The 20,837-nt window shown below is 37.3% G+C and overlaps 1 protein-coding gene across 23 annotated transcripts in view; it reads left to right on the top strand.

The window, feature by feature from the left end:
• arvcfb (ARVCF delta catenin family member b) overlaps positions 1-20,837 on the top strand; it is a 229,897-nt gene that overhangs the window by 84,342 nt on the left and 124,718 nt on the right. For 22 of the 23 annotated variants that reach the window (XM_079605643.1, XM_079605639.1, XM_079605653.1 and 19 more), the window contains one exon: positions 17,852-17,964. Coding sequence is in view for 9 of the 23 variants with exons in the window: in XM_079605653.1 (XP_079461779.1) it covers positions 17,852-17,964 (113 nt within the window). In the remaining 14 variants the exon portion in view is untranslated. Of the gene's footprint in view, positions 1-17,851; positions 17,965-20,837 lie in introns of those variants that run through there. The other variant, XM_079605651.1, reaches the window with a different exon arrangement.

Genomic DNA, 20,837 nt, shown 5'->3' with positions numbered 1-20,837 from the left:
TTCCGAACTCGAATAGAAATGTCATCATGGTGGGATTTAATTACAGCAGTATCTCCACAGGGGATTTGCAGTTGTTATTGTATACACACTTACAGACATAAACATACAGTGCAGTATACTAGAGCAAGACACTTCCATAATTAACAAATGCAAATTTCTCTCATTCCCACATACTGTGCAGGTAAATGTGTGCATTTCCAGCTGGCATTGCCAGTGTGTTTGCATTAGACCAAAGAGGCTTTTGAGACCAGCGTAGAGGATGCATTATGGCATTTTGTTTTTGATTTAGTTTGGTCTTGATTTTACATTCATAAATGTATTGTGCAAACATTCATTGATGCTCAAGAAAGCTATATTAAAAACAATAGGATGTAAACTTTTGAACAGGATGATCAATGTAAATTGTCATTTTGTCCTAACAGAAATATGTAAAAGGCTTTCTGATTACTTTACTACACTGTGTACCTCTTTGCTATGCAGATTATTTCCTCTGATGCCATGTCAGTGTAACATGTATGTTCTGTTTTGGTTCCGTTTTCCCTGTTCTGGTTTGCCTGTGTTCCCTAGTTAGTCTCCTTGGTTGTTAATTAGTTCCACACACCTGTTCCTGTTTACTTTGATTACATTTTAGCCGCATCCGAAAACTGATATATGCTGCCTTCGGAGGATGCATTCCAAGGTCATTAGGCGTCCGAATGCAATGTTAGTTCCACTTCCTGTCTCCTGAGATACCTTCATCTGATTGATTTTTGAAGGCAGCATAGATGTATCCTTCCCTTTCTTTGATATCCCACAATCATGTGCTTTCCATTCTGTGGCAGTTGAGCTAGAAAAATAAAGATGGCGTCTGAAATTTGCGGCTGGTCGTCAGTTTGTGTGTAAATGTACATTTTTGATCCACGGTTTCCACTTATGATGTGATTTCTAGCGAGAAATTACTATTGTAGTCAATAAATATTCACTTAGTTTTTACCAAAGCTTGCTCTATTTTGCTGTAGATTATTAAACCGTTATGCTGCCTCCAGAAGTCTGTTTGAAATCAGTTTTGTGAGGTACCTTTGTGCGCAAACGCTGCCTTTAAAGTCAATGCCTGATAGGGCAGCGAGGCAACGAGTCAGCTGCCTATGTTTTCGGACGCAGCCCTTGTCAGTATTTAAGCCCTCAGATCTTTCTGTTCCCTTGTCCAGTATTGTCAGTGTTAAACATGGTTGTGTTTATTGTTTCCTCCTGTGATCTCCTGAATTTTCTGTGTGGATTTAATAAAGACTGTTTTTGGTATCTACTCCTTTCGTCTTGCGCTCTCTACAAGCAGTGCATTACAGTCAGGGATTTTTAAAAAATATGTAGATGCAAATGAAAATGACTAGACCAAAATTAAGTAATGTATTTCTATCTATTACTTCAACCAATTAGTCCCATTGAAACATCGTAATGACTGAGTAATGCTCAGTTTTATCTAATTTTCCAATTAATCTTAGAATCATTAAACAGTATAACATATTATTTGTTGTCTCTATTCTATAAAGTCTAATGTATAATTAATTGTCTATTGTATTATTTTTTCTTTTTACTCAAATTGTTGGCAAAATGTCCCCAATTAATTTTTTCATTGGTTATTTTTGCAATTACTTGTGAAGATTTTCTAATCCTTTCTACCTCAGTATTTGTAAGTAATTTGTAAATAATAGTTACATTTATAAAAACGACCCTGTTCAGAAGTTTGCATACACTTGATTTGTAATACTATTTGTCAATCCATGACTTTTTCTTTTGTAAAAGTTATTCAAAGTTTGTACTAAAGAGTTAAACTGCCCACTGTTCTTCAGATTGACATTTTTATGATCGGTATTATATTGTTACAATTATTAACATTTTGCAGATTCCGCAAGGTTTATGTAAACATTTCACTGCAAATGAATATTCTTTAGTTGATAACATTGTATCGGGTATACGGTTTATATCGTGTATATTCCATTTCCTTAAAGGAGAACTTCGGTCAATTTTAACATTGAGCTAATTTTTTTGTAAATTTGGAGTGCTGTCAATACAGAGAACAATGACAAAAATCTGTGTTGCCTACACCGTGTTATCCTCTTTTTAAAATTTGCACCCTGTTGACTTCAATGGGGCAAGGTTTAAACCTGCTTGTAAATGGACTGCATTTATATAGCGCTTTCACAGACCCAATGGCCACCAAAGCACTTTACATATTGCCTCACATTCACCCATTCACACACCGACAACGGTGTCAGCCATACAAGGCGCCATCCAGCTCATCGGGAGCAGCTGGGGTTATATGCCTTGCTCATGGACACCTCGACACTTGGTCAAGTGGAACCGGGGATTGAACCACCAATCTTTCGGTTTGTAGACAACCTACATGAACCACTGAGCCACTGCCGCCCCTTGTAGCCTCTTAACATCTTTGATATGTCATTACAAGTGCCCAGCCATGTTAGATGATTCCTTCAGAGTGAACACGAGTGAATCTGACTACAGTAGATGTGAAAGATAAAAATAAAAATGAGTTATTTCAGCCAGCGCAAATACCTGTATTTACATCCTGTTTTCGGTCGAAGTCCTAAGTAGTCGATTGTCGAGTTCACGCGCATAGGTTTAGTTACCTATGATCACGCGCGTGAACTCGACAATCGACTCTGAAGGAATCATCTAACATGGCTGGGCACTTGTAATTGTCACTTGTCACTTGTGTCTGACCCCAGCAGAATCGGAGCGGCTGTTCTGTCGGACAACATCTCCAAGACGTTACACACCATATGACTAGTAAGTCAAAGTCCAAATCACATTCTTTGCTGTCCCAAATTAATTGATATAAGTACCAGTGTAGAACACTATATAGAAACTGTGTCTATTCCTCGTTTAGTGAGGCCAAACAATAAATCTACTGCAGGATCTAAGAAAAATCTAATTGTGATTAAACCAGAAAATCTCAATATTAGTGAACAAAAACAATTTCTAAAGCTAGGTCTTCTAAACATTAGATCGCTTACACCTAAGGCGGTTATTGTAAATGAAATGGTCACTGATAATAGCTTTGATGTACTCTGCCTTACTGAAACCTGGCTTAAACCAAATGATTATTTCGGTCTTAATGAGTCCACTCCACCAGGATACGGTTATAAGCATGAGCCCCGTCTGATTGGTCGTGGCGGCGGTGTTGCAACAATCTATAGAGATATTCTTAATGTTACTCAGAAAACAGGCCACAGGTTTAATTCGTTTGAAGTACTTGTTCTAAATGTTACGCTCCTAGATGTAAGAAAGAAATCCCTATTATCTCTAGCCTTGGCTACCGTATATAGACCGCCAGGGCCTTACGCTGATTTCCTAAAAGAGTTTGCAGATTTTCTCTCAGATCTATTGGTCAATGCCGATAAGGCAATAATTGTTGGAGATTTCAACATACACGTTGATAACACAAATGATGCGTTAGGAGCTGCGTTTACAGATTTATTAAACTCCTTTGGGGTCAAGCAAAACGTTAGTGGTCCCACTCATCGTCTTAATCATACTCTAGATTTAATTATATCATATGGAACCGATCCAACCGATATAGATATTATACCGCAAAGTGATGATGTCACTGATCATTACATGGTAACTTGCATACTACGTACGGCTGAAATGTGTCATGTTGCGCCACGTTATCGACCAGGCAGAACAATCCTTCCAACCACTATAGATAGATTCTTGAATAGCTTACCTGATCTATCTCCGCTCCTCAGTGAACCCAAACAAACAGAGGAACTAGAGGAAATGACTAGCAGTATGAGCACCATTTTCTCTAGTACATTAGAAACTGTTGCACCAATTAGATTAAAAAAGGTTAGAGAGAAAACTAAAGCACCATGGTACAACAGTGCTACGCATGTTATCAAGAGAGAAACTCGTAACTTAGAGCGCAAATGGAAACAAACTAATTTAGAGGTCTTTAGAATCGCGTGGAAAGACAGTATGTCACGTTATAAAAAGGCTCTAAAAGCAGCCAGGTCTGAGCATCTACGCAAACTAATAGAAAATAACCAAAACAATCCAAGGTTTTTATTTAACACCGTGGCTAGATTAACAAATAAACAGACATCACCTGAACAAAATATTCCATTACATTTTAATAGTAATGATTTCATGAATTTCTTCACTGAGAAAATAGAAAGCATCAGAAACGCAATTGTAAATGTACAATCTTTGACAGCGTCTTATGATTCAGCCTCAATTATCGCCCCTCAAGAACAACTACAGCGCTTTACAACTATAGGACAGGAAGAGCTAAATAAACTTATCACTGCATCTAAACCAACAACATGTTTATTAGATCCAATACCCACTAAACTACTGAAAGAAGTGTTACCTGTAGTGGAAGAGCCTCTTCTCAATATTATTAACTCGTCTCTATCTTTAGGACATGTTCCAAAAACATTCAAGCTGGCAGTTATAAAACCTCTTATTAAGAAACCACAATTAGATCCAAATAACCTAGCAAATTACAGACCCATTTCAAATCTTCCATTTATGTCTAAAATACTAGAAAAAGTTGTGTCCGCTCAATTGTGCTCTTTCTTGCAAGAAAACGATATCTATGAAAAGTTTCAGTCAGGATTCAGGCCACATCATAGCACAGAAACTGCGCTGGTTAAAATTACAAATGATTTACTTTTAGCTTCTGACCAAGGCTGTATCTCAATACTAGTTTTACTCGATCTTAGTGCTGCGTTTGACACTATAGATCATAAAATACTCTTAGATCGACTTCAAAATTACACTGGTGTTCAGGGACAGGCATTAAGCTGGTTTAGATCGTACCTATCAGACCGTTACCATTTTGTCCATTTAAATGGGGAAAAATCAAAGATAACGTCAGTAAATTATGGAGTGCCACAGGGATCTGTATTAGGCCCCCTGCTATTCTCAATTTATATGCTGCCACTTGGTAATATTATAAGAAAACATGGAATAAGTTTCCACTGTTATGCTGATGACACTCAATTATATATTTAATCTAGACCAGATGATAACACTAAATTATCTAAAATGACAGAGTGTGTTAAAGATATAAAATATTGGATGACGTGTAATTTTCTTCTATTAAATTCAGATAAAACGGAGGTATTACTGATTGGTCCAAAAAACTGCCCACAAAACCTCTTACAATACAACCTTAATCTAGATGGACGTCCTGTTACTTTATCCTCTACAGTAAAAGACCTGGGTGTTATACTAGACCGCAACTTGTCTTTTGAAAATCATATTTCAAATGTCACAAGAACAGCCTTTTTCCACCTTAGAAACATTGCTAAGCTACGTAATATGCTATCAGTTTCTGATGCAGAAAAGTTAGTTCATGCATTCATGACCTCGAGACTAGATTACTGTAATGCTTTATTAGCTGGTTGTCCTGCATCCTCAGTAAACAAGCTACAGTTAGTCCAAAATGCAGCCGCTAGAGTTCTTACTAGGTCAAGAAAATATGATCATATAACACCAATTTTATCATCTCTACACTGGTTACCTATTAAGTTCCGTATCAATTACAAAGTATTGTTACTGACCTATAAAGCCCTAAATGGTTTAGCTCCTGTGTATTTAAGAGATCTTCTATCGCCATATATTCCATCGCGCTCTTTAAGATCGGTAAATTCAAGGCTTCTGGTCGTACCTAGGATATCTAAGTCCACTAAAGGAGGGAGGGCGTTTTCACATCTAGCTCCTAAACTCTGGAATAGCCTTCCTGATACTGTCCGAGGCTCAGACTCGCTCTCCCAGTTTAAAACTAGATTAAAGACGCATCTCTTTAGCCAAGCATTCACATGATGCATCTCATACCTTTTATACTACAGTTAAATCAGATCAAATGCATTCATATTAAGAACAGCAGCTACGCTAATTATTTCCCATCTGCCTTTTTTGTTGTTATCTCGGGACGCCTGTCCCGAGATAACTCAAATAGAGTTTGTCAGCTCCAGTTAGTATCCAGCCTCTCATGGAGACTTCAGATGCCCCAACGCCTGTGATGAGACGACTCGACGCCTGTGAAGAGACGACCCAACGCCGGCGATATGTTATGCCCTAAATTTCATGATTAACTAACTGTATTTTTGTATGTATATTTTTGAAATGCATTTTCTGTAAAGCTGCTTTGAAACAATGTGTATTGTGAAAAGCGCTATACAAATAAACTTGAATTGAATTGAATTGAATTGTAATGACATATCAAAGATGTTAAGAGGCTACAAGCAGGTTTAAACCTTGCCCCATTAAAGTCAACAGGGTGCACATTTTAAAAAGAGGATAACACCGTGTGTAGGCAACACCGATTTTTGTCGTTGTTCTCTGTATTGACAGCACTCCAAATTTACTAAAAATTGAGCTCAATGTTAAAATTGACCGGAGTTCTCCTTTAAGCTGTAGCTGCCCATCCCCCAGGCCTTTTATCTGAGTGTAACCCCTCCCCCCCCAGACAGCAAAACAAGTGTGCTTTGAGTGAGGTATGCACTGACCCAGATAACCGCGTCCTCCAGTGGAGTGCGATTGATACTCTCCATGCCCCCAAAGTGGCTGGGTCAGTGTACCAGCCTGTAGACCGGGCTCTGAGCTGACACCAAACACATTGCTGAGGCCAGTGTTGTTAAAAGTTCAGATGGGACATTCTGATACTGTCTAATGCAGTCTGTAATAAGGCACACAACTTCACTGAAGGGATGTGTGTCCTGCAAATTGGCAACTGAAATCTGAATCGCTGATGCCGATAGTGAGAATTTAGCCCTAGGTATGCTCATCAGTAGCAATCAGGGCTTGACATTAACTTTTCTGCTCATCAGCCACTGTGGCTAGTGGTTTTCCAAAGTTACTAGCCACTCAGCAGTTTCACTGTTCACAATTTTGACATCGATATCATAGGGAAGAACTGCCTTATAGATATTTTCAATATTATCTCATAATTTGGCAGCAGTTTTATTAGGCTCTTGTCACTTTAAGACCTGACTGACACACGGATCCATTAGGGGCCGTTCACAAGAGAAAGCGCAACTGGTACAGTATAGTTTATTCTGCGGAAAATGAGTATTGGAAGCGTTTCAGTTATTTCAGTATAGATATGTATCGAAAAATTATATGTAATGTCAAGCCCTGGTAATCTATTACACATTTTAGGTAATATAACCTGATGACTTTTTGATTACTTCTAGATTTATTTTGGTCTAACTTGTTTATTGAGGGGGTGTACCCTTATTTTGTGAATGGGTGTCCCTTATTTTGCCACACTGAAGGTGGCAACCCTAGTTTAGTCTCCTCGACAGCCTCTGTAGTCCCATTTAGCCACTTGTTAGCAACCGCCTTTTTAAAGACACGTAACAGCTTTAAAAGAGATCACAAGATGTATTTTATATCGTAGAATAAAACGTGAAAGTGTCTTAAGTTTGTGTTCACCACAGACCTTATTTCAGCCATTTAACCAAAATCCCATTCAAAAAACCCATTGACTCTGGGACGATGGAACTGGAAGTGCTAAAATGCTAACTCGCTTCTGCGTTTTGGCCTACAAAGTGATATTTAATTCAAAGAGGTTCTGCTGTCAAAATCCCTGCATTTGTGAATCCCTGCATTTGTGAATCCCTGCATTTGTGAATCCCAGCATTTGTGAATCCCAGCATTTGTTTGAAAGACAAATATATGATACAATTGTATAATGTCTATATCTATATGTACTGCCTGCTCAGTGATTGGCTTATGAAATCTGACTTCTTGAGTATCTGATGTTGAGTTAGAAACATAATGAAGTGTATTCCTATCCCTATCTTTCTCTCCATAAAGACCCCAACAACTTTCCACTATTCAAGACAAAATCCCTCGTAGCCATTGCATGAACTAATCTTGATGCAATATTAATGTTCCTTACCTTCATTCTCTTTCAACTTTCCTTTTTCTGAGCTTTTGGCTTCAAAGCCTGTTGTCCCTCATCACAGTCACAAAGAGTTGGTGGGGAAATATAGTTTGAAACTCTGAACATTAATACTTTATCCGCCTATTTTAAGGCTTTGAAGGTGGAGTGGACCCAGACTAGCATATTTTGATATAATGGTCTCTGCTGAAGCATAAGTAATGCTCTTTAGCTTTGCCATATCAGGTTAGTTCAGATCAGTAGTAGGTTATATTATTGCTTCTATAAGTTCTGTAAGTGTTTCAGTGAAGTCACGTTGTTTTCCATCCGTTGCCTATATTTCTCACCCATTTCTCAGCAGCTTAGACCCTATGATACGGTGCAGCATGATGTAATTGTGTCGCAGCTATCTGCAGATAAGGTAAAATGGGTTTTATTAAAGAAACCCTTTCTTTTGTACACTTTTTTTTGAAAGAGGAATTTCATTATTGCACTCTGCTCTTGAACATCTCAGGATAGAAAGGCAGAGCTCAAATAATTGAATGTGAAAGTATCCCTTGAATTGCGTTTGAGCCTTATATAAAGGGGATTTTTAATGAAAGAAAAGAATTTAGACTTCAGTTTATGCGAAGAGAGGAGAAAAGGGGCCTCGGCATGTTTATTCCTGTCATCTAGAAGAAGCCAATAAACTACACAGCTCAAATTTGTCAGACTGTCTTATGTTGCCTAATTCAGGACATTTTGTTAAACTTTTTGAACCAGAAAACTGGTACTCAATTATTTTAGAAACAGTTCTTTCTTTAGTTTAGGTGTAATAATGGCCATAAGAAGATTTGTAGAACCTGCCAAAATGACAAAGTGAGTAGCATTTTATGAATGGATGAGTTGTCTACTTCACTGCAGTGAATGTACATTTAATAGCTCTGTAATCCTACAAAATGAACAAATGCATCATGTTTTTGTACATTTGAATTAGGGCTGCGCAATATATCGAAATTATCGAAATATCGCAAATGTATATATCGCAATATGCATATCGCAACAGCTTGCAATAACTGGGGTCATGAACAAAAGACAAAGTTTTGTAGCTTTAATCAGGATATATTTAATTCATACAGTGAAAACTAACAATGTTTTATTTTTACATTTTATGATTCAGCATCTTTTATTAAATAAACCTAATGTAGGATAACCTGAAGCCCTGAGGTTTACACTGATGTTATAATAACACTTCTTACGCTACAGTAAAACACTGATGTTCACTTTCACAAGTTATAAGGATGTTTTCTTGTCATAAAAAGAATGTGAAACACACGTAGGTTATTTCATTTTAAATATATTTTAAAGTTAATTTAAGTTTATTTTACACACTTTTAGCATTATCGTATCACATATCGAATATCGCATTATTTAATGAGTTATCGCATATCGCATTTTTCTTCAATATCGCACAGCCCTAATTTGAATGATTACCTTGGTCTTTGTAAGCCTTGTTTTTAGCAATGGACGGGGTTCTATGAAATTCACAAATATTTTTTTTCTTTTCTCAAATACATTTTTTTTTCTCAATTGATTTAATTCATAATAAACTTAATAAACACACTTTAAAAAATGTAATACATTTTTTTAATTATGCATAATTTTACTTGGTTTATTTAATCCAAAACATGTCAAATTCTGTTCATTTTTGTTTGCATTTCATGATTTGTCAAATATTAGACCTTAAAGAGACCTGTTGTGCGTCAAATATTGTGCACTACAACTAATGTTCTGTAGAATTAAACTGAAATGAAACTGCAATTATTACTAGACCTCCATGATATTTAATATGTTAATATAAGTGCACCTGTAATGTTTAAGTAGGCAAGTAATAACCTCCAGCGGTTAATTCTCATTAGAACCATGACAAAGACCCCTCAGGCTGCTTTTCAAACCTATTTCCCTTCTCTCCCTCTCCCTCTCCCTCTCTCTCTCTCTCTCTCTCTCTCTCTCTCTCTCTCTCTCTCTCTCTCTCTCTCTCTCTCTCTCTCTCTCTCTCTCTCTCTCTCTCTCTCTCTCTCTCCTCTCCCTCTCCCTCTCCCTCTCTCTCATTTTATATATATCGTTCTATTGTTCTGTCTGTTGTTCTCTCTATCAGTAAAAGGTTGACATTGCCACAGATTTGCATGTTCACAATGAGGGACAATGACATTTCAGCATTGTAAGGGATGCCTTTGGGCGTCATTTGTGAGCAATTTTATCATTTGAATGCATGTGACTCAGCTGGGTCTTAAGACTCATATGACTTTGTGTCTGCTAATATTTTTTTATATATTGTCATGGTGTTTAAAAATCTGAAGTCAGAGGATGACATACAAGGCGCAGCGGAATGAGCTTTTGATGAACAGGTCAGTAGACAGGCTTTAAAGTTACAGAAGGGGTCGTGGATCCAAATGCTGAAAGATACATATTCTGAGACATTTCTAGCCTGCAAATCTGTTGGTTGCTGGTTTGCCCATTAAAATGTAGCTCCTGAAGCTTTCCAGGTAATATTTTTTTTTTGCTGGAAAGATGCTGAGTCTTGAAGGGCTTGTATGATGTAAAGTTCTGAAGTGTTTGTTTTTTTTCATTGCAGATGGGGGCATTATAAAGGTCAGACTGGTCTTGAGTGCTTGCCGCTTGCAAATTTAGCCACTTTGGAAGATTATCACTTCCTTGAGAGGTCTAATAATGATAGGTAGTCATTTTCAATAGCGTTACTCAATTAGCATCCTGGCCCTGGTTGTGGGCAGCAGAGAATGAAAGGGCATTTCAACAAAATGTGTCTTTGGCTTTGCCTCTAATTAGAGCAGCTACAGTAGATGACTGGAATACTGTGATGTGTGTACTCTTTAGAAAATAGCTTGTTTTTCCCCCCCACTTTTAATTACATGCCATTTCAGACCCTGATGGTGTGAAATAGTATGAGGTCACAACATCCCACAAGATATGCATTTTTCCTGGAAAGTGGAAATGTTTGGCATTTTTATGGAACAGTGCCATGCTTTGCAGAAATGCTTCAGCGCTGAAGAAGTCGAGGATGAAGCAACACACGCTACTGAACCTGACAACACATGGCATACTAAATATAGGCTAGAGAACATCACTATTCTTACCCTAGTCTAGCAAAGTTAGACTTTTAAAGGGTTAACTCACCCCCCCCCCCCAAACAAATCACTCCCCGTCATGTCCTTCCAAAAGTAAGACTTTTCATTGTGTTTTCAAGAAATCTGAGAGATTTGTGTCCCTACATTGACAGTCCAAGCAACTATCACTTTGCCACTTCAAAATGTTCATAAAGAGATCATAAAACTAATCCATATGAATCAAGCAGTGTAGTCCAAATTTCTTTGTACGATGAAGAGATTGAATTTAGGCTTTTATTCACATATAAATATTGAATATCAATCCTGCTGAACAACACTTTCTTTATACCACTCCGCTCATGTTAATATTGAAATATTCACCAAGGAACACTCAGGTAAGATGACGTAACAGTCTTCTATCTGTGCCGTTTTTACTTATTTGTTCACTGTTTTGCTATTATTATCGTGCACTGACTCGTTCACTAAGATGAACAGCCAATCAGAGTTCCCTCTTTCACCAACACCGATTCAACATGTAGAATCGGCCGGAAAAAAGCCGACGAGGGCCAATTTCAGGCAACGGTAAAACTTAGACCACCGGCTTGGTGTGTTCCAGGCTTAATTTTCACAGAGAGAGAGATTGATCCGTTACATTGAATTTCTCTGAGCAGATAATTACAAACAATTGTCCATGGATGAAAAGGGAAAGAAAAGGTGGAGCTGAAAAGGTGGAGCTGAAAAGTTACGCGTTAAAAAAGCATTAGAGGTATGCTGTGAAATGCTTCAAATTAACCGATTATACATTTGGCGCGAAGAGTAGCAGTTCAGCAGCTCTGACGGCTCTAGCTCCCCCTAGCTGATATGCTCTCTTGATAGTTTTATATTAATAATGTTGTGTGTTTTAATGTTCTTCTGTTTGTTTCCCTTTGTTTTACAAATATGACCTAATATATGTTGTGCTACTTAAAGGGGTCATGACATGGGTTTTTTTTATTTTATTATTATGTTCCCTTAGGTGCAATTATAGTATTACTATAGTTTTTTTTACAAAAAACTTTTAAAATGTAGTGATTTATGACCTTTTCCCACCCTGTTTCTCATCCTCTGATTCAAACAGTCTGTTTTGGGGGTGTTTCCCCTTTAAGAGTTCAGTGTTAACGCCCACTGTTATGATTGGCTAGTGTCAGTGCCTATGCATCAATTATTAACGCCCCCAGCCAGAACATTGCGGATTCAGCGTATTTAAAAAGTTGTTTAAAGTTTTAAATACATTACTTACAGTTTGCGTCGTCATTGAGCCCAGAATAGTCGGCACGGACTTATCTTTGAGCAACAGTTTTCTGGCAAAGCCAGCATCATTTTGGGATTTGTTCTCAAAACAGTCATCCTTCAAATGTATAGAACAAACGCTTAAACTAACACTGCCGTGACTGAGATGTCCGCAAAAAATAAAGTGCATCCATTTTTCCCTGACGACTGGATCTTTCGCAGCGTATTCAAAGATGTTGTTTGTCCACAGCCAGGAACAGCACATCTGCGTGGCATCGTAATTTCCCTGTACACAGACCCACTCGCTGTCCGTCAACTGAACACTTGTGAGGCACGCAGCGTGCGGGCGCGACAACGATACGAAATGAGCGTAGTTGCCTTGCGCTTTAAGCGTAGTTGTCTTTTGCCGGAGGTGGTCATATGCAAACGCTGGTACGTCACTTCGTACCGTGACGTCACTTCTTACCATGGATCCAGAACGAGCTGTATTTAGAGCTTGATTAAATAAATGATTCGTTTATAATGGGGAGGAAGTCTTAAGCTATGAAACTTGCAGGACGTTTTAATGGTACAAATACCTCTTATATACCAAAAGATCAAGGCAAATTTGGTTTCTCATGTCATGACCCCTTTAAAATAAATGTTTAAATAGCATTTATTTTGTATTGTGTAATATTTTTATTAGGGCTGGGCGATAAAACGATAACGATAATTATCGCGATATAATTTTTCTCGATAAAACGATATCAAGAGTTCGATAAATGTTCGATAATGTTTTTGCGCCAAAAGCGGAACGAATCTCATTTGAACCGCACGCGCCACACGGACCGTTTATCCGCTCGGCTCAAAGTCCAAACGGCAGCGCGAGCGCGAGCTCACTAGAGCAGCAGACGCGTTTACTCTGATCGGTCTCAGACACGAGATCCAGTGAGAAGCGCTTGAATTCAGCGAGGAACACAAATGTCTCAGTGATTTAAACCAGTTTAAAGGCAGATGAGACCGCGCTGACGAACAGGAGAAACACTGTGCGCAACGATACAGTCAGAAGCTTTTCCGTCGACACATTCCCATCATTTACCACGGATGTAACGTTACTGTAACGTTAGCCTAGTAATATTTACTGCACCATGAAATGTGCGTGGGATATATATATTGAATTGTATAATATTATTAATGTAGACAATGTATTAAATGACTAATGGAATATAATTACAGTTTTTAATAATGTATTTAGGCTACTGGTTTTCATAAATACCATAGAAACCATAGTTACATTTTATCTGTGGTTATCATGATCTAAATGCATGATGCTGGATGACCAATGGTTAATTTGAATAAAACTAAAGAATATTACATTTTACCAAATAAAAATACTGTTGTTACTTTTTTTAAACAGATTTTACTGTTTTTGTTAATGAACATAAATTGTATAGAGTAAATCTGCATCCTAACTCAAGCTAATACTACTGAAATAAAGATATTTATTTTGTTAAGGAAAAATGTCAAATGTTTGAATGTTCTACCTCGGATTTGTGAATGTTCTCCTGTTTGGCAAGTGTTTGTCATGATATGTTCTGACAATAAAGAGTAGTTTAAAAACACAACGCTCTGGTTTCTACAGCTTTCACGTTGGAGTAAAAATCTGTCTTTAAACTTGAAATAAATAAAGATTTGACATTTATCGATAATTATCGATATCGACTGATATAAAAAAAAATATCGTGATATTTTTTTTTGGCCATATCGCCCAGCCCTAATTTTTATGCTATAAGTGTTGTTAAATTATTCTGCACATAAATTTGCCAATGTATTCTGTTGTGGGATGTGGTGGGCTGCTGTGGGCCAGAACGTCAAGGGCCACTTTTTGGTCCCAGTCCGCCCCTGGGCCCGGTTGCAGTTTATTCTGTAGCCACTCCGAAGTTTGAAGTGTTTTAGATTTTACAATGGGTGACTCTCCACCTTTCTGGATCCTACATCAAATTGATAAGTTTAATTATATCAAGTGCTGTGAAAAAAGGCTATAAATCTCCACCTCCAACATCCTCACACACAATATAGCCTACTACCCGAGACACCTTCTTTATGTTTACAGAATCAGATGTGACGTAATGACGTAAAGACATGCTCGAATTTCCCGCGGAAATCCACCCGTACCACTGGAATTAAAAACATTATTACAAGCTTACCGTTGTGAATCGAGCGAAGGCAAGCAGATAGTTTTGAAACACTGACTGGTTATGTACTAGCTCAAACATTTATTTTGGATCATTTTTAACCCCAAATAGTTACGGACTGCAGCTTTAAAATGCTCTTTTTATAAATATGCTTTTTTTGTAGTTTTACAGACAAGAAACAGGCATAAAAGGCAAAGTAATACCACTAACAATGAGTAGATTTTGACAATAATTGTCTAAGAACCGCTGTGTTCAATGACATGTAGCCTAATAAGTTTCCTTCACATTAAGTATGATGAAGGAGTGCAAGAGATACGTGACTGCTGAAAGTTGACAATTGGGTATTTGAAGTATCTCACCACCAAGTGTTGAACTGCAAAAAGTCAAAGCAACATAAAAGACAGAATTTGAAGGGTGTGTGAAGGTTACCAACTGCTAGTGAGAGTTTGTTATCATCATTAGAGAGCAATTGACTTTGACATTGGATGACAATTAGACTTGATGACTTGAAGCTGTGTGTAAAAACGAATTAATAATGGATATTTTGAGTTTTTGACCCTTTCAAATCTTTGCTTTTTAACAATTTTCTTTTATAGAAACAATAGTAAGAGAAGAGGAACGGCATCATCATCAACACATAAAACAGGCTGTATTCAAACCTACATCACCTATGTGAGCACCATAGCTCAACAACTAACCCCTATGCCACAGCTCTAACAACATGAATTTTCTAACAGAGACAGCCTAGTCTACATTTAACAAGGCATGAGTATACACATTTTAAACCCATTCCAACTTCTTCAGCTGAGCTTGTTAAGCCCCATTCTACACTTTCTACGGATGTTTCCGGTCGGTCTGACCTTGCCACCTCAGACTAGAAGAGTTGTTCCTTTGCAGCAGTGATTCAGACTCCCCACAGTATAGAGTCTCTCTCTCTTTCTCTCTCTCCTCTAATTAAGATGCTCCTGTGGGCATACTGCCTGTATTACTGTCTAAGCGCTCTTCCCTCCCCTCACTCCTTGGAGAGGGAAGCTACATTGTCTGCTGCTCACACAGGTTATGCCTCAAAGAGAAAAATCCATTCCTGGGCCAATCTCTTTGAAGACACTGCAATCAATTAGATCTTCCCTAGCAAGAATTCTAAGAAATATTGGCGTATTGCATGGTTATACTTTTTTTTTTTTTACTGGTCGTGAGTCTCTGATGTGACCTTAATATGGTGATGGTACTAGATATTTACATGCCCAGCACAAGGAATTTAAAGGGTTAATGCCAATATTTACTTACTCGCATGTCATTCCAAACCTATTTTCTGTTATTTTCTAAGTCGAACGCAAGTATAATTTTTTTAAGAAACGTCACTAGTGAATTTAACTCTTCTGGTTCTTATTCAGGTTCCATTAACAATTGTCTCTAACTATATATTAAAATATTTAACACATATGAATGTGGTAAAATATTTCATTAATTTAGTTTGTTTTTTATAACGTTATGTATTTTTTTAACTCCGTTATGAATAATGAGTCAGTATGTCTCACAATCTTTAAGTACACAGTAACATTTTATGATTATTGATAATTTCTTGAACATTTCTTGATCATTTTCAGTCGAACATGAAGTTGCAATTCAGGAAGTGAGTCATTAATTCAGTAACTAAATTCATTAATTCGCTCCAACTGATTCAGTTTTTTTGGTTCACTAAAAAGATCTAGCTCATTAATGTAGCAATTATTTTTTAGCACTGTGGATTCAATAGCAGTCTGGCTTTTGTATACTTGACAGATGTGGTTACAATGAACTGCTTGAAGTTGCTTCAAAAATGACTACTTTTCTGTTCCACATTCAAAAAATGACATACTGGTTTGGAACTGCATGAGGGTGAATAATGACAGAATTTTCATTTTTGGTGAAACTATTCCATTAATTAAATATTCTCTAGTTTCTTCTTTACTTTGGAAATGCATTTCTTGCCCTTAATTCATTCAGCTCAGAAAATGTTGACATCCTCTGCTTGGTTGTTCTAATAAGAGAGAACTGTATTCCACAGCAGTTAATAGACTGTATTAGCTCATTACTTATGGTTTGGCTGCTAGTTTCACTTTTTATGGGAGAGTGAATGGTATAAAAATGGTACCGTCCTGCATAACATTGTCCTGAATGAATACTATGTTCATGTAGTGTATTTACACTACATGGTATGCCAGGAACTTGAAACTTGAAAAAATATAATGGCGCTAACTTGTTAATTTCCAAAAAGCCTGTTCCATGGTACTTTTTCTTATTGTTTATAGGATTAATACATACCTTAAGATTCATATGTACTGTAAAATAAATCTATTTTAGATCATGAGAATTAAGGCTTTCTGAGATTTGTCATTTACATCTTCTTTGCTTATGTTCTTTGACATGAACTAACTGCAGACATTTTAGCTGCACGCTGACATGGATTTAACACAACACACTATTGCATAGAACACAGTAAGCTCAGTTCACACAGAGAGAACGAAGAGCCTGATAACAAATGTATTCTGACTTAGCTCACCTTTGATGTCAGTCCCACAAATCCAAGGTGCTTTGAGCATGTCTGTCCTTGAAGTCGAAGCAGAGAAGAGTCCCTTGTGGGAAAGATATTGTAATCCTTAGCCGAATAAGAGTGTTGAAGAATTGTTTTGTGAAAAGAGTTTCAGAAATTACCCCTGAGTCTTTGCAGTGCCGCTCGAAGATCATAGAGAAATAAAGAAAATATGACAACGAAATGGAAATATTTCCCCAAATTTTCCCGTTTTTAAATGGGTTTGTCTGGGTTTGCCTTTTAAGTTGCTGATGTTGACCTTTAGATGATTTTGACTCAAAAATCCAGTTGTTGATGTCTGTGCTTTTGCCTTTCGCAAACTGAACATTCTGCTTAGTTGAAGATTCATAGCTATTTTTCACGCTGAAGAAAAACCAAACTCAATTAACCTTTTTAACCAATTTATAAATTGATAGGGTAACAGGACCTGTGGGATTGGGACATGACACAAGTCAGATTCGATCTTGGGTCACCTGCAAAAGCGGCGCTGCACGTGTCTTAGCTTACTCGCTTACCATCAGGCCACATTTCTGACTAAATTCCTTCATGAATAGACGTTCAGCATTATGCAGATCTTAATTTGTGGAACGCTTATGAGTAAATACAATGCTGTGGCGTCGCTCTGTAATGGAGAAGAGAAACTATTTATAACACCGAAGTAAACAATCCAAAGCCATGCATCCCAGCTCTTCACGTTCTCAGTTTGAACCCTGAGGGGGGGAGTGTGTGGTTGCACAGACTCACAGTTGTAATATGTAAATAAACCTGCTAATGAATGATGCAGCGTGGATTGGCCTCGCATGTGTTTGATGCGTGTGTGTTGTCGTCTCTCTTGCAGCTGCTGTATCAGGCAGAGGTTCTTGGGAGGAGAGCTCCAGTTCCTGTCAGCCCTCTCTAACAGCCTTAACCACCACGTCCACACGCACACCGACTGCCTGCCCGACATCAAAGGTACCCTCCCAAACGTCTGTCTGCTTTTCACTTTCTCCCCTTCATTACTGCACATCATTTCGCCAGTCGCACCACTTTGTCTGTTCCTTCATCATCATACTATGAAAGGGGAGGAATGCTTTTCTTTTGCAGCTTTTACTGCAAAGTAGTCATAATGCAGTTAAATGTATCAGTATATAAAAATGCATACAAATATGTTTGATGATGCCATATCTTAAGGTATATAAGGGAGGGTTTTGGTCTTTAGAATGACGCATGTATGTGTTGGAAACAAGGTTTATTTCACCGTACATGTACGCTGGTGTTGAATGAGCGGATATGAGTGGGCGTTATCAATTCAATCTCTATGAGGGGTGAGTGGCAGGATCGCACAGGGGATTGTGGGATTGACAGGGATTTTGGGATTGACAGCGAAGTGTCAAAAAGTTTGAAAAACTCAATTTTATGCAAATGACATTCAAAAATTATAGATAGCAGTCAATTTATATGAGTATCAGCCAGTGATGTCTGTCATATTTTCCAAAATCTGCTGATTTGTGCTGAATTGCTGTATATTTACTACTGTGCGCTAACATTCATACAAAAGTTTGGGTTCAGTATTTTTTAAAATGTTTTTAAAGATCTCTCTTATACTAACTAAGATAATAATGTGAATAATGCACTACGACTAATTCATAGGTCTTAATACTAATTTACAGGTTTGAACGCACTTCTCATGAATGAAAAGTACCTGTACGCATGACATCCTTTTATGAATATAAAGTTCAAAAGAATATTCATTTGAAACCGAAATCTTTTGTAGCATTATAGGTGTCTTTACTGTAGATTTTGATTTGATTTAATGCATCCTTAATGAAAACAAGTAGGCCTATTAATTTTTTTTCTGTAAAAAAACTAAATACCGATCCCAAACTTATGAACAGTAGTGTGTATATAGTGACTCTATAGTTCTATCAGGTGCGTAATCTGTGCCTGTAGGTAATTTGATCCACATGATTGTTTTCGTGATTTCTGTTTGTGGTGCCACACGGAAATGACTGTAAAAGCTCCACTGGATTCCCTAGATGTTGTGAGGTTTGCTTTCAATGTACAGTAGACAGTATAATATTTAAAATACACTGCGAAAGAACTTTATGACAAAACTACATTTGAGTTTTTAAATAGAAAAAAAAAAGAACCCTTCAAAAAGAGGATGACAGTTTGACACCGGGAACAATCACGCTCGGACTCGGACTCGGACAAAAATACTTGTTCAGAAAAGGATTTTTTTGTAGTATACCATTTTAATCGGTCATAGGCCCAGTTTCACAGACAGGGCTAAGATTAAGCCAGGATTAGGCCTTAGTTCAAGTATGGCATATAAGTAGCTTTTATAAATGAGCCTTAGGAAAAAAACATTACTGGTGTACATCTTGAGACAAAACAACTTTATTCCCCGGTTTCACAGACAAGGTTTAAGCCTAGTCCCAGACTAAAATGCATGTTTAAGCTGTTTTAACTGAAATCTACCTGCACTGACATATTTTAAGATTTGTCATTGCTGGCAGCTTTCAGTTAAAACAGCTTAAACATGCATTTTAGTCTGGGAAACCGGGGAATAAAGTTTAAAATGTACTTCCTGTTTTAGGTTTGTAAAGGATATGGTATGCAGTTACCCTACAAAAAATAAATATTACAATGTAAATTTTATTCATTTAAATTAATAATAATTCAAATTTTTGTCATAAATGTGACAGATCGTTTTGACTAGTGAACTTAGCGTGATGTATCTTTATTTCCTCATTTTACTTGCCTCCCTATTCTCTGAGTATAATCAGTTGGTGAAGATGTATAATTCTGTGTGAAATGTGTATACTCTCTGTAAATAAGTACATTGAGGATGCATCCTCTTTGAGAGGCGTCACAGCATGGCATGCCTTTGATTTGTTTTACCTTTACTGTAACGCACTGTGTTATTTAAGGACTTGGAACCTGAGCGTAGCTGAGGATGTTCTTCTAACTCTCTCGATGCTGGTTCATTCCAAAAGGCTTTTCACATCCTGACTGAGTCAGTTCAAAAAACAAAGACTTGGAAAAAAATTAGTGGTAAACATTGGCTTTATTTTTCCGCTCTCTCCTCCTCCTAGAACACACATAACTCTTCAGCGTTTCATAGTGCTAGCTGCTTTGAATCCCAAATTCAAGGCAATATTGACTATGACAGTATAAATTTTCACAGCAAAATGAAGCCGTTTTAAATACACTTTTAAAATATACTTTATTAAGGATCTTTATAGTTACAACCTCTAAGCCGTTCGTTCATCTTCAAAACACAAATTAAGTTATTTTAATGAAACCTGTGAGATTTTTGTTCCTCCATTAAAAGTCTATTCACCCAAAGCTTTGGTACTACAAAAAGTTCATAAAGAGATTGTGAATGATATTTGTACATTGAAAGTAAAACAAAAAGAGTTGGCTAAATGGGTTTGGCATGACATGAGGGTGAGAAAACAATATTCATTTTTGAGTGAGCTACCCTAGCTAAGTTCTAAAAAAAATTCTGCTGTTTGTTTTGTGTTTTTAGCTTGGATTAGGGAGCTTCGGTCATTCATATACTGTAAATGAGAGCTATTTTGATTAAATCTCTTGCGCACTTACTCCATAGTAAATTCTAGAGAACTTTTGTAAACTGTAACATACAGTCTTTTGATTCTAACGATTTTTCATTCCCACTTAGGGCTCCCCTTTTGACACGTGCTTGGAACAAAATATATTAGATTACCGAAAAGCACCAGCCCATCAATTCATCATAAGTGCCGTGACATATAACGCAGCACGGCTCAACATTTGAGGTTGTTAAAGTCCCTTTGTTTAAATCTGAGTGATTGAGCTTA

The sequence above is a fragment of the Phoxinus phoxinus genome (assembly GCF_949152265.1).
Source record: "Phoxinus phoxinus genome assembly, chromosome: 3".
Taxonomy (NCBI): Eukaryota; Metazoa; Chordata; class Actinopteri; order Cypriniformes; family Leuciscidae; genus Phoxinus; species Phoxinus phoxinus.
This window is presented reverse-complemented; position numbering and strand designations above follow the sequence as displayed.